The 15,956-nt window shown below is 42.0% G+C and overlaps 1 protein-coding gene across 4 annotated transcripts in view; it reads right to left on the minus strand.

Moving 5' to 3' along the window:
* epha10 (EPH receptor A10) overlaps positions 1–15,956 on the minus strand; it is a 187,061-nt gene that overhangs the window by 62,274 nt on the left and 108,831 nt on the right. For all 4 annotated transcript variants that reach the window (XR_012590760.1, XM_074614597.1, XM_074614596.1 and 1 more), the window contains exons 4-5: positions 8,493–8,648; positions 1,915–2,244 (exon numbers count right to left, since the gene is read on the minus strand). Coding sequence is in view for 3 of the 4 variants with exons in the window: in XM_074614597.1 (XP_074470698.1) it covers positions 1,915–2,244; positions 8,493–8,648 (486 nt within the window). In the remaining variant the exon portion in view is untranslated. The remainder of the gene's footprint in view (positions 1–1,914; positions 2,245–8,492; positions 8,649–15,956) is intronic.

Consider the following 15,956-nt stretch of genomic DNA (forward strand, 5'->3'; position numbering starts at 1 on the left):
GCATCTGAGAATGAGCATAATGGGTCCTCTTTAAAGTAATAAAGTGAGATTATAGCATAACAAAACTGTTATAGCTCACTTATAACTAACCAGAGACCCACATATGACTAACAATTCTCCATTCATTATGCAGCATAATTCTCTAAGCTAATTTCCAATCAGTGGTAAAAACTCACTCTCACATTGTTTCACCTGCTTCCTTGTGCAGCACCTTTCAGTCTCTCTGCCCTCATACTACATCTGCTTCATTAGGCCTTCACTCTTTTCAGACTAATATTTATATTCAGCCTTTTCAAATGAAGGATTCGCAAACAAACAAGAGTAAACAAGCTTTTTTCAAAATATGCACCGTAGGTATGAGAGGTAAATGTATGTGAGCGCTTGTGTATTAGAGAGCGTCTGTCAGCGTTCCAGCCACAATGTGTTCCTGTACATTCTTCAATGTGTGTGTGTGTTTGGTCTTTTCACACTTGAGCTCCTCCAAATAGTGCTGTTGCAGAGCTGGTTGACAGGGCTACTTGGCAAAGTGCTTTTCAAGCCCCTGGCTAATGGCCTGCTGAAGACTTCTGCTGATGAAAATGAGATCACCTCCACCGGGCGAGACATTTTGCTCCGTCTGCAACGACGGGCACAGTATGGGGAAGCAGTCTGTGTCGCTATAAAGCATACTCACAAATGAAAATCAGTCTGCCGGATGCACATTTGGTTTTGAATGCCTCCGTGTATGTGTGTACAGTGACTATATGTCGATGTATGCATGTTGGGAATCTACATAAATTACAAGCATATTCAAAGGTCACTGTGTGTCGGAGAGTGTGCATAAATCTATTTATGAACATACGCAGCACCTGCAAGTGTGCACATGTATCTGTTTCTGTGCAGCCACTTTGAATCTTGTCAGCCGAATGAATGCACCTATCACATTTATAACTGAAACGGAACAACTCTAGGTTTAGGCAACAAAACTACTTGGTTAGGTTTAGGAAAGGATCGTGGTTAACGTAACTTATGCCGGGTACACTCTACACGAGAATCTGATTTTGGACAGTACAAAGTAGTGCAAAAACAAACCGTCGTCCGCCATATTTGTTAACACTAAAGTCGCGTTCGATCGATTTTTGAGTCGGGACTCTTGTTCATGAATAGAATCTGTTTGAGTGTGGTGTGCTGTTTTTGGCCAAATCGTTGCTCTCCACATACTATAGGAACAAAACTGTTACATTTACCATAACATGTCATTATGTATGGGGTCTCTCACATTTTCAAAATCTATTAAGATTTGATACATCTTTTAGTGCGGGCCAGCCTTTACGTGTGTGTAGGCATAAAGCAGCTAATCCATCCATGAATGTTATAAGAAATGAATATGCTTTTATGAAACAAAACCTTAAAAGTCATAGGGGCTAAGGAGGTCATAGATTTATTGTGAAACTGTTTTTTTTTAGGCTGAAGGCTTGTAGTATACGGATCAAAAAAGATTACATCCTATAAGAATCAGACCGAGTTGTGAAGATAATCTTTTCCCCCCAAAGCCACGTTTTTTAAATATAAGCACAATCTATAGCAAAACAGCACAAATACTGCATCAAAACCTTCTGGAAAAGCAAATTCAGATCCTTGTGGACTTCCTTAAAATATGGCCTACTACAAGATATTCAAATTGAGAAATGCATGCAGTGCAAGCTGATTTAAAATTCATTTTCATCTGAGCCGTCCAAGCGTGCTGGTTTGTCCCATTTGAGTACATTTGCTACGTCTTCCTTTTGAAAATGCAGCGTGACCTCATTCTTGCTCAGCTGTTGTTTGTCTCCCGACTGTGCAGACTTGTGCTGTAATTTTAAATTTAAAATGCCCCTTCCTTGCGCATCCTGTCATGTGTGTGGTTATTTTTAAAAAGGTCAAACTGGGACTCACCTGGCAGGCTCGTAGACACGTTGACCTGGGTGTAGAACCTCTTGTTGGGCAGCAGCTCTGACACTCCGTTCAAGGCTTCGACGGTGAACGTGTAGTTGGTGTTGGCGAGGAGATTGACCACGGTCACCGTTCTCTCCGTCAGGCCGACCTGCTGAGGCACAAAGCCGACGCTCGCCCCGCACGGCTCGCACTGCCTCCCGACGCACCTCCGGCACCCCACGCTGTAGGTCAGATCCATCCTGCCTCCTGTGTCGGATGGAGCGGCCCACTCCAAGATCAGCGTGGACTGCTTCAGAGTGCAGACCAAGTCTCTAGGCGGGGAGGGGGGCCCTGGAGAGAAGAGTAAAGGAAATGCATTTTGGTTCATTGTTACAACCCTGGAGAATTTATTTCTCTTTTTTTTGATAGAACAAAGACACACAGAAACAGAGAGGGAACAAGACAATATGTGTTCCCTCTTTTGTAAACATCAATACTTCATCAAACACATCTTCTCGTCTGCAATTGTTATGCAGCAATTGAAATTGACAAAAGGATTTTCACTTTGTCTAATCATGTCACCACAAGCCATGCCTATTATACACACTGGAGCGATCATAGCAGCGGCATTCTTTACTCACACATACTACACTCAAAGACTACTCCCTATTATCCACTTATCGTAATCTCTGTAACTGTTAACGTGAAGCTGGGCATTTCTGGAAAAGGGGCTTGTATAAAACTCCCCAGGATAAATAATAGCAACAAGATGTTTAACTGTAACTAGGGCTGTCAATCGATTAAAGTATTTAATTGCGATTAATCGCATGATTGTCCATAGTTAACCATGATTTTTCGCAAATTAATCACACATTTCTTATCTGTTCAAAATGTACCTTAAAGGGAGATTTGTCAAGTATTTAATACTCTTATCAACATGGGAGTGGGCAAATATGCTGCTTTATGCAAATGTATGTATATATTTATTATTGTAAATCAATTAACAACACAAAACAATGACAAATATTGTCCAGAAACCCTCACAGGTACTGCATTTAGCATAAAACAAAATGCTTAAGACATAACATGGCAAACTGCAGCCCAACAGGCAACAACAGCTGTCAGTGTGTCAGTGTGCTGACTTGACTATGACTTGTCCCAAACTGCATGTGATTATCATAAAGTGGGCATGTCTGTAAAGGGGAGACTCGTGGGTACCCATAGAACCCATTTACATTCACATATCTTGAGGTCAGAGGTCAAGGGACCCTTTTGAAAATGGCCATGCCAGTTTTTCCTCACCAAAATTTAGGGTAAGATTGGAGCGTTATTTAGCCTCCTTCGCGACAAGTTAGTATGACGTGGTTGGTACCGATGGATTCCTTGTCTAGTTTCAACTTCACTTTGACAGCCCTAGAGGGCTGCGTGGTTTCAGATGACTGATGGACTAAGTGCATTGGGTATTATGGCGTGATCGCGTGGGCTCAGTTCGCACATCATGTTACGATAATCTTGTATTATCCCGGATTTGGTGATAACAAACAACTGGTTTGATGAGAACCACTTGACCCTAATGGGAATAGGGCAAGCGATTGAAAATGTGGAGTCGTTGCTGGGATACAACTGCATTATGTTTGGTTTGGCAGTGGGAGTCAATAAAAAACATTTATTGGATTGGGATGGATGAGGGATTATTGATGATGCAGACAGACGGGAAAATGACTTGGGAATAAGACGAGGACTAAAAGCAGTAGCTGTGTGTTTTGATGAATTACAGTACCTCTTGTCTGAACATGCTTGAGCATCATGTAGAACAACTTGTCCATTATGTAATGATGTCAACAGTGCTGCGTGGAACAAATCCTCCATTTACCATCAGTAAATAAAGGTGAGTTACCATGGAGGAGGCTTTTAACTCTACTAGAACATTAATCTGATTTGATATGAGGGTTGTGATGTGCCAGACGCATCATGAGAGTCTGCGCTGCTTACTATAAAGGCTGTGAGTTGGGACGCTTGAGGCAAAACATGGAACTATTACATGAAATCCTCCGTCTTTAGACCACTGTGTTTTAAAATCAACCACCACATGTGACAAAAAAAAAGCTAAAATTAAAATATACAGTCCAGTATTTATTTAAAGGGCTGTAAAATGTCAGGCTGGAGGACTGTACCTCATCACTAAGTCAGTGTCCTGTCTGACCTGTGCCTTTTTATCCTGCAGGTCCTTGCACACGCAGGCTGAACAGAGCCGAGGTCCATTAAAGGCCATGAATTTTATATGTGTCCCTGTATGTGTGTGCATGCACAGTGTAATGAATAAGTGAAGGTGTGCTGAGCCGCGCCGTGCCGTGCGTTCTGTCGGACACGTCACACGCCGCAGCTGCGTCCCGCTCCCAGACACACGTGGAGCCCAGAGTTACATAAGCCCAGGGAGCATTCAGCGCGTGAACGCACGTACACACACATTTGATGCAGACACAGCTGGGCCTTTTATTCGCATCTCTCTCTCTCTTCTTTTGCGCTTTCTCGGCCTCCCTCTTTCTCTTGAAGTTTCCCCTTTATTCTCTTATCATCTTCAAATCTGAGTTATTAAAACCTGACCTCCCCAACTCTTTCACTCTCCATCTGTCTCCATCTCCTTCCCCTCCCATCCATCTAAACGACTCTTTGACTCCTTCACCACTGCTGCTGCAACATAACGCATCATAGCAAATCAAAACTTGCCATTGAAACCATTAAAGCCTATGAAGAGTCTGCATTTATTCCCTGAAACAGAAACTAAGACAAAGATGAAGTTTTCCATGACTCAAAATTTGAGGCCATTTTTGGACTCCATTATTGTCCATTTGATCACCTGAAAATGTCTTTTTCAGAGTTTGGTTGTACTTAGCTCGACCCTCTCATGTCACCTCGTGAAAAACCAACATGGCAACGGCCAAAATGCCGAACTTGAGGATTCAAAACAGCAGTCCACAAACCAAATGGTGACATCACTTCTTACATACAGTCTATGGACACACCAGGGGAAAAATCAGAAAGGCCAGCGCAACTTGCACCAGCATACTCGCAAAGGAAAAGGAGTCTATCACTTAATTTGAGGGGGTTTTCCCATGTTTAGAAAACCTGCATATATGTGCTAATTTTGACATGTTGATTCTAAATAAGTTTAAGATGTCTTGAAGCAAATCCAAACTTGCTCTTGTTGTTTCTTTTACACTATAAAAAGTCTGCATCTATGCATTTCTCTAAGTCACAAGTTAAAACTGTTACGCTGCAACTTTATCCTTCCTCCTGGAAGTCATCGGCTCCCACTGTTTTCACAAATCCATTTGCAGAGACGCACATTGACAAACATTATGCATTACTTTAAGATATATATTTTTTCCTTATAGTTATTATGCTACAATCATCACCATTGCAGTCCTGTCAGCGGTAGTTCCACTCCGCCAAAACTCAATACAAAGACATATTTGTGCCACTAGGGAATACTTAATGTGCTGCAATGGAACATTTGTAAATAGTCGTCATTAGAAATGGTAATTAGTCTTGTCAGGAGGTATTACAAGATGAATGTCATTTAAGAAAAAGATGTAGCCGCGTGTTCTTTTCACCAGTTTCAAAAGGATTCTTATAACAATGGAGAGTTTATTATTTCAAAGAGAGAGCAGTGGCTTTAACGGTGGTAAACACAGCAGGCTTTAGGTACTTCACAGGAATTAATGGCAAAAGGGAAAAGAATAAAATTACACTGGTATTATTCTTTAATTTCTGAGATAATAAAGTGCACATATCAAACCTCTTTTATTCTTAGAATTAGAGATTCATCGAGCTCTCTCTTTCTCCATCCGCACCATGCGGTGGATTAGCCAAATCTGGGGATGATCATAATTAGCAAATCAATAGTGTAATTAATGTGGTCATTAGGCTGCTATAAATGTTATCACACCGGGATCAGAGAGCTCAGCGATCAATATTGTAATTACACCCCTCCATCGCAGTCACCATCAAAGCCGGCATGACCACACACTTACACATATACGTACACACTAGTGTATGTATACAAACACGCGCAGACCTTGTGACCCTCCGGTTTTACTGCCCTGAGTACTCACAGGATATGGAGCCCATTATTCCTCCATCTAATTACCAAGCTATATCAATAAGCTCTTCTCCATGCAGAAATCAATAGGGCTACCCTGCATGGTCTTTGTCCTATTGGCCTCGTAGTGCATCTTTATCGGAGAAGAATGGTATGAAAAGGGGTGAGAAAAGGTAAGAGGTGAGGGATGAACGGATAATGCGCGGGGAGCCGGGGATGAGATCATAGAGTTTGTCGCTTGAGGATAGAGGGATGAGATTTCGGTTTGACAGAGGGAAGAAGAATGGGGTGATAACGCGCACGGGGCGAAAAAGGATGAAGAGGAAGGAAAATGTGAAGAGGCAGTTTGGTAGAAAGAAGAGCGATGAGTGGCCGAGCAAAGAAGACAGACAGAGAGAGAAGAGGGTAATGTGTGTTCAAGGGTCAGAAAGGAAGAGTGGTGGGGGAGGTGGAGAAAAGATGGGGTGGTCTGGTGGAGGGGTGGATAATGGATGTATAGCAGAAAATGGATCTGTAATGTCAGGATAAAAGGTGGAGGAATATGGAGAGAGTGTACAAGGTTAAGCAAAAAGATGGGGAAAATGGGGTGATGGGCTTTTTGGACGGATACATAATGTGCACCTAATGTTAGGAGAGATGGCAGGAGGGATGACGGATGGGTGGGTGATAAAAGGGATAAAGGTTAAGAGGCAGAGAAAATGGCTGCGGTGGATGGATACATAATGTGTGTATACTATTAGACGAAGTAGATGAGGGTGTAAGCACAGGTCGGGACGGGAAAGTCTACCTTAAAACATAAAATAATGTGTGATCACAGGCTGTTCTCATACACTGTTCGTAGCAATATCTACAAAAAGTAATGCACTGTAACTCGTATATGTCCCACTGAATCAATTTGTATGTAATCCCAACACAGTCTTATGGCAGTTTGTGAAAGTCACGAAATTGAATTTATTTGATTCGTGTACATAGACACAAATTTCCCTTTTTTTTCGTGACGCTTAGCATCATGTTAAACAAAGTATTTTTGGTGCATTTTCCTACAAATGTCCAGCAACACGTGACGCATGTGTCAATTTCCGCTCCATTCTTTTCAAAATAAAACATTTTAGTTAGGTTGAGGAAAAGATCGCGGTTTGGGTTTAAATAACACCGGAAGTGGCGTAACTTAAGTACGGAAGTTAAGTGACAAACAAATCAACGTTGACTTCTGGTTTCACACAGGGTACGGACACCTGACTCCTAGGTAAAAATCCTTTGTTTTTTTACTTAACCATCCGCCCCGACCTCCTCCCTATGTGGCGCTCTTTATACTTCCCGATCAGAATTGATTTTCAGAAAAATTGGAAATTTGTGTCTATGTACACGGATCAATACATTAAATTTTGTGACTATGTAACAAACTGCTGTGCGACTGAGCTGGTAATCCACATAATCGTGAAACAGGAAGTATAAAGAGCAACAAACGCCACGTAGGGAGGAGGTCAAGGTGGGTGAGTGGGTCAAAAAACACCAGACTGTCGTCCAGGAGACCGATGTTCGTTCCCCGTGTGAAACCAGAAGTCAACATTGATTTATTTGTCACGGAACTTCGGGAGTTATTTTAAGCCAAACAACGATCCTTTCCTAAACTAAGTAGTAACTTGTTGCCTAATCCTAATCAATAATCCTAATATCAAGTTATCATACGAACCGTTGTATGAGGATACGTTGATGATCATGAGGATGTTTTCTCTATGAAAGAGCAACTCTGCCAAATTTGTCAAACAAGGATTGGATTCACTCAATATCCTTAAAATCAACTACATCTAAAACCAATTACTCAAAATAAATCCCTTCTTTTTAACTCTCTCTCAAACAAGACAGTTGTTCTGTGTTTACTGGTGCTATCAAGGAGAAATAAGAGGAAAAACAACTCTTTGAGCTTGTAGCTGTAAAAAACTCTTTGACCATCTCCCAACTTCATAATCAGTAGAGCAGCACAAGGCACGTATGCTGACTCTAGTTTTGAGACAGATTTGGGAAGATTGAAAGAAACACCCGGCATGTTTTTGGGTGGATTTTTCAACATGAAAAGGAATGCAATACTAGAGGAGAGGGTATGAGGTGAAGGAGAGGTGAAGGTCGGGTGAGATGAGACATGGAAATGGGATGATGAGGAGGAGCTGGAGAGACGGGAGAATGAGGATAGATGGCGAGACAGTGGCTGGGGGAGGTGGGTGCAGGTCAGACGAAGAGGTGATGAGATGAAAAAAGGGGAGGTGGATGAAAGGATTCGGGGTGAAGGACGGGTTAAAGTGGTCGTTAAGGAGAAAGAAGCGAATGGCAAAGGGCAGATAAATGAAAGGCTGAATGGGTGAGTGGGATAATGATTGGCTTGCAAACATGAAATTGCTCGCTTAATGCAAAAATGTCTAGATGAAAGGATAGTGTGTGAGTGATGTGGTGTGACGGGTTGGTGCAGTCTGAAAGGACACACACGCAAATATAAACCTACTTGTGCATGGTGCTGAGGGAGTGTCCAGGGGGGTTCTGAAGTGGTCCTCCTCACACACACACGCCACAGATCCTTCGTCCTCTGCGACGCTGTTAGCCGGGCAAGGAAAACACTCCTGCTGCCTGGAGGACATCTTATAGGAGCCACGAGGGCACGCTGGAAAAGAACACAGAGAAATACAGTACATTAGATATGTCCAAGAAATTTGATTCATTAATAATTCCGGCTTCCTTAAGGGAAATCCCAGATGACCACATAAATCCCACATTATTATATAACAGAAAACCATGAGATATTTATGGAAGCCCTGAGAGGCAAGTGAGAAAAAAAAAAATCTGGTGATCCATTTTCTAAGTCTGATCTAAATTGTTTCTCTCCCGTGATTACGACTTAAAGGTGGTAATCTTTGTAAATTCCTTAAAGGTGCAGTGTGTAGGATCTGGTGGCATCTAGCAGTGCGGTTGCAGATTGCAACCAACTGAAACTTCTCCAGCGGCCAGCTCCATGAGGAGGACCTGCTCCGTAGATAGAAACGACTCATTCTAATGTAACGAAAACACAACGATTCTTGATGCTTTCAGGTGATTATAAACAAAAGAAAACATACACATTAATATTATTTTCCATTTCTGCCAAGAGATCTCCCGAAATGCTACACACTGTTCATTTAGGAACAGATGAAAAAAAGATTTTTTCAGGACAATTTTTCTAAGTTTAGTCATAAACACAGGAGCGAAAAAATCTAAACGGTTCACCAGATTTTTTTTGTTCTCACTTGCCTCTCAGGGCTTCCGTAGCTATTTTCTACAGAAGGGCTCATAAAAAGTCTTCAGCTCTTCAAAAGATAATTTAAATCATTTCTTATATAACTTTTACATTTTCACTTCTTTGCACAGAAACATTTTAAAGCCTAAGAAAAGAAGTTCTAATCTCCCTTTCGGTTTATAAGAGAGAAAATTAAGAATGAATGAGACAAACAGAAAGCAACTGAGTCCAGAGGGAAGTACAGACGGAGATAAAAAGATATGATTAGGGGAGAAAAGTAGAGGAGACTTTGTCTGAATCCATCTGACAAACACAATTTTCACATTACGTGTGATCAGCGGCCTGCGACTGGATTGAACCAGCTAAGTCAAACGAAAACAAGCCGAGGCGATGCGCAGGCACGCAACTGCAAAACCCCAAACTTAAATCTGTTGTTGTTTTTCCACATTTCCAACTTTATTTGCTAGTTTTGAAAAGCATCTCCCTCCACTCCGCATCAGAGAGACTACGGAAGGTGAGAAGGGTGATAAGCACTCATGACTTTACATGTGCCGCACACGAGAATAGAATACACTCCGCGCAGCAGAAGCCTATCAATGCATGTGTGACAACGGGCGGCAGCGTAAACACACACTCACAAACAGGTTATTTTCCACTCTGCCCCTACGCAGTTTCATTTTCCACTTGCCGTGCCGTTGTAGCAGGTGATAATGGGTGTGAAATCAGGCAGCCAGCTAGCAGCTCGATGCTCTCGTCTGCTCTCTTCTGAGACTGTATTCTAAACAGCGGGTCTACATTAACAGCTCTGCTATGCTCTCGCCCTCTTTTCCTTTCTCTCTGCTCTCTTATCCCTTTCTCACTCTTCAAGGTTTTCTTTTTGCATTCTACCTTTCTCCCCTCCTCGTCTCTCTAATCTGCCCCTCTCCCCCCCTCTAATTAAAAACACATAACCTCCAACAGGCTTCCTATTACATGCATTAACTCAGCTGATATTCAGGCATTTGACTGGCATTTCGTTAACACTTCATTAATCAGTCATAGCTTGTTGTTAGGTGTTTTCTGTGAGGAGCGACTGACTTTGGCCTCAGAGATCATTAGTGCCTGACATAGCCACTAAACAGTTGGAGTCAATCATACGAAATTAAAAAACGAAACATTGGTACCAACCACGTCATACTAGCTAGTCGGGAAGGAGGCTAAATAACGCTCCAAACTTGTGCTAGATTTTGGCGAGGAAAAACTTGCATGGACATTTTTAAAGGGGTCCTTTGACCTCTGACTTCAAGATATGTTAATGATAATGTGTTCATTAAAACATTAATTGTGCATTACATTTTCCCCCGGTCACGCTTGCCCCACCCGTCATGCCACTAGTGTTGAGAACCAGTTTGCTATAGGGTCCCTTGTGCGCCAGATGTCGTTATCAGACCTCAAAGGGCGTAACAAAGCGTCACCAAAAGAATATCTACTGGTTAAATAAGTGACAACGCACAATGAAGTGCTGTGATATGAGAACATAATAGATGAGGCAGAGTTGACTTCAACAACACTAAATCTCTATGTGAGGACACCTCAGAGTAATCATACTATTGGACACTTGTCACTTGCAAAAGAAAAAGAGAAGACAAATAAATAACGCAATCAAGAAGATTTATTCGAGGTTGTCCCGACTGGCTGACTAAAATCAGCAAGCTAAGTTGCATAAATTATTAGTTAATGTTAGCAATGTAGGTCAGCTACCTTATCACCAACCGTTTCTCCAACTGGAGAACCGGCCATTCAAGAGAGCAACAGCAGAACTATTTGAATTGTGTGACAGAATTTGAGGTATGAGCAGAGATTTAGAGGTCTGGAACCAGCTGGCTGAACAGTAAATTAAGTTTTGTGGTACCACTGGCACCGTGTCATGCTAGAATACAGTCAATTATGCAGAGAGGAGACGACAGGCCCGTGTGTGAGATGGTCAGGTTGAGGTATAAGCAGCAGGTGCAAAGACACACACAAAGCTACCGTTGGCTTATGGTCATCAAAACACGAGCACAATAATGAAGGGGGCCTCTGTTATCCCACTTCTTTTTACCAAACACACACACACACACACACACAAAAGGCCTGCCATCACACATCGATTAGCAGGCCTCGTCAGCCTCTCCTTGGCTCAGACCAGACTGCATGAAAGTGTGTTTTTTGCGCCCGTGTGCATGCCTGCGAGTTGCGAGGCTGTAAGAACCTTGTAATCGACTTTCTAATGTCTGTCATTACACAGAGAAAAGCCTCTCGCTTTCAGCTCACAGCGCAGCCAAGCACGGGGACATAACAGAAACACACACACACCCTGTCAAGCGGCAACGGAGTAGACTCTCTTTGTTCCTGGCCGTGCTGCCACTATCCTTCCCTCGCCACGCCAAGGACATCAAGCGTGAATAGCGCCCGGATCAAGGCGAAATTATGCATAGATCTCTGAGAACAGAAATGGGGGTTTTGCATTTTTTCTACCTATCATGCTTAAAAGCATGGCTAGCCATATTTCGTGGCTGGCCGCGATCCCGACTTATCTCTTCAATTCAGCGTGGATGCACACTTAGCCAGCCCACCTTGGAAATGTGTGGCTAATGATAGGGGTGTATCAAGACAATATGTGCAGCTCAGATAACAAAAGGGAGCTGGCGTCGCTCGCTGCCCGTCATTCTCCGCGGCGAGGGATCATTCGAAGGCAACAGCCAATGCCAGGGAAGGTCACGTCAGTCAAAGCGGCGGCCACCTGCCAATGGGAGAATGCGGAGTCTCTAAAAATGCATCCAACAGCGATGCTTGTACGGAAGACCACTCCAATCATTTTCATCTCGTCTTTGCCGTTTCCTTGCCAAGGTATGTACACAAGTTAAACTGGAATTGAGAGCGTCAGGGAGAGAAAGAGAGAAGGGGGGGTGGTTAGAGAAATAGAGAGACAGAAGGAGAGATCTGCCAGGACAGCTGGCAAACCAACTGATCAATTTGTCCTATGCGCCAACAGGGAGCCTCGATTAAATGGAACATGGTAGCACATGCACACACACACACACACACACACACACACAAACGCACACAGACAGACATATTTCTTCAAGGTGTAATAATATAGATATGCAGCAACATGCCAAGTCCTATAAGGAGGGGAGGTGGGGAGGACCAACTGGCGTGGGAGATAGTTAGGAGAGACAGAGACACCAACAGACAGACAAACAGATGGTGTGTGAGAGACGGTACGGCTACGCACTGTACAAAGAGGGGACATTAAACAGGGAGGGAGAATGGACTCCTTCAGCTTGACAGATAGACGGCGGCAGAAAACAGATAAGCACGGACGTGTAGCGCATACAGATGAGAAGCACAGAGAGAAGCAGGGACAGCGAGCGAGGCTGAGGTCAAAAGTTAACGTAATAATAACGCGTTGTAAATTCATTTTAACGCCACTAATTTCTTTAACGCATCAATGTAACTTGTGAATCTTAGGTTGTAGCGGGCTCAGTTTCAAAGATAGAAGATACTGGCATCATATGAAACCAGAAAACCTAAGGAATCCATTGGTTCCAACCATTTCATACTGGCTTGTCGCAAAGAAGGTAAATTAACGCTCCAAACATACGCTAAATTTTGGCGAGAAAAAACTGGCATGGCCATTTTCAAAGTAGTCCCTTGACCTCTGACCTCAAGGTATGTGAATGTAAATGGGTTCTCTGGGTACCCACGAGTCTCCCCTTTACAGACATGCCCACTTTATGATAATCACATGCAGTTTGGGGGAAGGTCATAGTCAAGTCAGCACACTGACACACTGACAGCTGTTGTTGCCTGTTGGGCTTTGAGGGTACCTGTGAGGGTCTCTGGACAATATCTGTCATTGTTTTCTGTTGTTAATTGATTTCCAGTAATAAATATATAAGGGCTGTTAATTGATTAAAATATTTAATCACAATTAATCACATGATTGTCCATAGTTAATCGCGATTAATCACAAATGAGTTGTTTTTTATCTGTTCAAAATGTACCTTAAAGGGAGATTTTTCAAGTATTAAAAACTCTTATCAACATGGGAGTTGGAAAATATGCTTGCTTTATGCAAATGTATGTATATATTTATCATATCTGTAAAGGGGAGACTCGTGGGTACCCATAGAGCCCATTTTCTTTCACATATATTGAGGTCAAAGGTCAAGGGACCCCTTTAAAAATGGCCATGCCAATTTTTCCTCGCCAAAATTTTGGAGTGTTATTTAACCTCCTTCACGACTAACTAGTATGACATGGTTGGTACCAATGGATTCCGTATGTTTTCTAGTTTCATATGATGCCAGTATCTTCTAGCTTTAAAGCTGAGCCCGCTACAACCTCTGAAATATCGATTACGTTAATGCGTCAAAGAAATTTGTGGCGTTGGTTGATGGTTGATGGGATAATATGACAAATGCAAAACTTGGTATCAATTTAACCAGATAAATGAGAGTAAAATATTCATAATCAAAATTACACTTTGATGTATGCTAACGGTTTCACCATCTAATGAATAAAAACTAAAAATAAAAAGGGCCAAAGAATCCACAATTCAATGAGCTCACAAATTACTTTAATAGACTTTTGTCTTTGTGGGAGGAATACATTTATAGTTTGCCCTTCTCTTATTTTCCCTCACTTTTCTTTTCTCTAACCTTAAACATGCCCATTAATAAATCATGAAGCACTTAATACAATAAATGTGAGCAATGAATTGTTTCTTTGCCTCCCTGACAGCACACATTAATTAATATTAATAACAGTGAAAGAGGTTTGCTTTAGACATTTACACACACACACTCACAGCTTTACCCCCGCTGATATGCACACACACACTCACACACACACACACACACACTCACTGAGGAATGAACACAAATATGCACACAAAACAGGAACTTGTGCACGTACCAAAACACACAATGACACTATCATTTGTTTTTGAAATTTTTCAGTTTCATTAGTTTTTTTTGCGGCGGTTTATAAAGCACGGAAGGATAAAAAAAGAGATAAAAAGAGGTGATAGCATGAATGGAGACGGGATGTGATCCCAGCAGGTGGAAATCAATAATTCAGAGAGCTTTAATTCAGATCAGTGGCCTCTGTGTGGCTGATGCTGATTCTGATGCTAATTCTTTCAGCTTGTAGGCAGCTTTAACATCCGCAAAATGAATTCTCATTACCATCACACTGTTTTGAAGGTCTCTCTTACACACCACACACACACACACACACACACACACACACACACACACAAGTGCATGTAATGAACTCGGGGTCAGACAAGTAGGCGGGTTGGAGAGAAATGACTGATTGGTGCGTTTAAGTGTTTCAGGTTGGGTTAAATTATGAAATGGTGAAGTGATGAGGTTATGGTCCCAGATGAGATGAGATGAGACGACTGAATTCGACAAGCTGAAATTTGACTAGGCTTATACGATATGACAAGGTTATCGTTCAACACGACATTCTTTGGCCACAATAACGGAAAGATATTCAATTATGCAACACCTGTTATGGATTTTGCGCTATATTCAGTCTCTCTCTTTCTCTTGCTTTCTCTATGCTTCACCAACAACATGCCAGCAGATTTAGTGTTACTGTGGTTATATAAATGTCATACTTTCTAAAGGTGCTGGAAAGAAATTGATACAGCATAGTATCGTGATATTTTGCGTAGCAATACACAGACACTATCCTGTCTTTCAGAGGTCGTGGCGGGCTCAGTCGTAAAGCTATAGTGAAGATACTGGTAGAAAACCAGTAGTAGAAGTAATCGATTGGTACTAACCAATGTCATGTTAGCTTGACAGGAAGAATGTTAAATAGCACTCCAAAGTTGTGCTAAATGTTGGCGAGGAAAAAACTGGCATGATCATTTTCAAAGGGGTCCCTTGACCTCTGACCTCAAGATATGTGAATGAAAACTGTATCCTATCAGATAAAACAGATGTTGACAAACTCAATGTTCGTGAGAGTCTCTCTTTGGAATGAACGTGAGTCCGCCTACAACGCTGTATCCAGTTCTCTTTATACATCGAAGGCCCACAATGACAGTGCTCACATGCTGATGTTGGGCAGGTATTATGTTTTACCATTGTCATCATTTTGGTTTCGCTTGTTAGCATGCCAACATCTGCTAATTAGAACTAAACACAAAGTACAGATGAGGCTGATAGGAATGCCATTAGTTTAGGACACATTTGATGATAAAAGTATAGTTCAAGTTGTTAAAATGTTGACCTGATGATGGAGCTAGATGATAAGTGAGGGCATCACAAACGTTTTTCCAATTCGTCCAGAGGGAAACATCACTAAAAAACAGAATGTCAACCTCGTGGTGGCGTTAGAGCAAAAGTCAGGGGATCATCAAAGTCAGCAGGCTTCATCCTCTTGGGACAATGAATATCTGCACCATTACTAATTTGAGAGCATGAATTATTAGATTGAGAGCACAAATCAAGTTTTTTTTCTCTCATTAACACCTCTCAGGCTCCAAAACAGTGCACTTATGTGTTTTTTTATGCTTCCGAGTCAGCGTAGTTTATTGGTGGTTAAGTATTACATCACATCTGACATTAAGTGACTGATGGAAAAAAGCAATTTTTTGACACTTTCCATCGTCTGCTTTTTGAAGACAACAATTTTTCTCTCGCGCTACATGCAGTG

The sequence above is a fragment of the Sebastes fasciatus genome, chromosome 17, assembly GCF_043250625.1.
Source record: "Sebastes fasciatus isolate fSebFas1 chromosome 17, fSebFas1.pri, whole genome shotgun sequence".
NCBI classification, from domain to species: Eukaryota; Metazoa; Chordata; class Actinopteri; order Perciformes; family Sebastidae; genus Sebastes; species Sebastes fasciatus.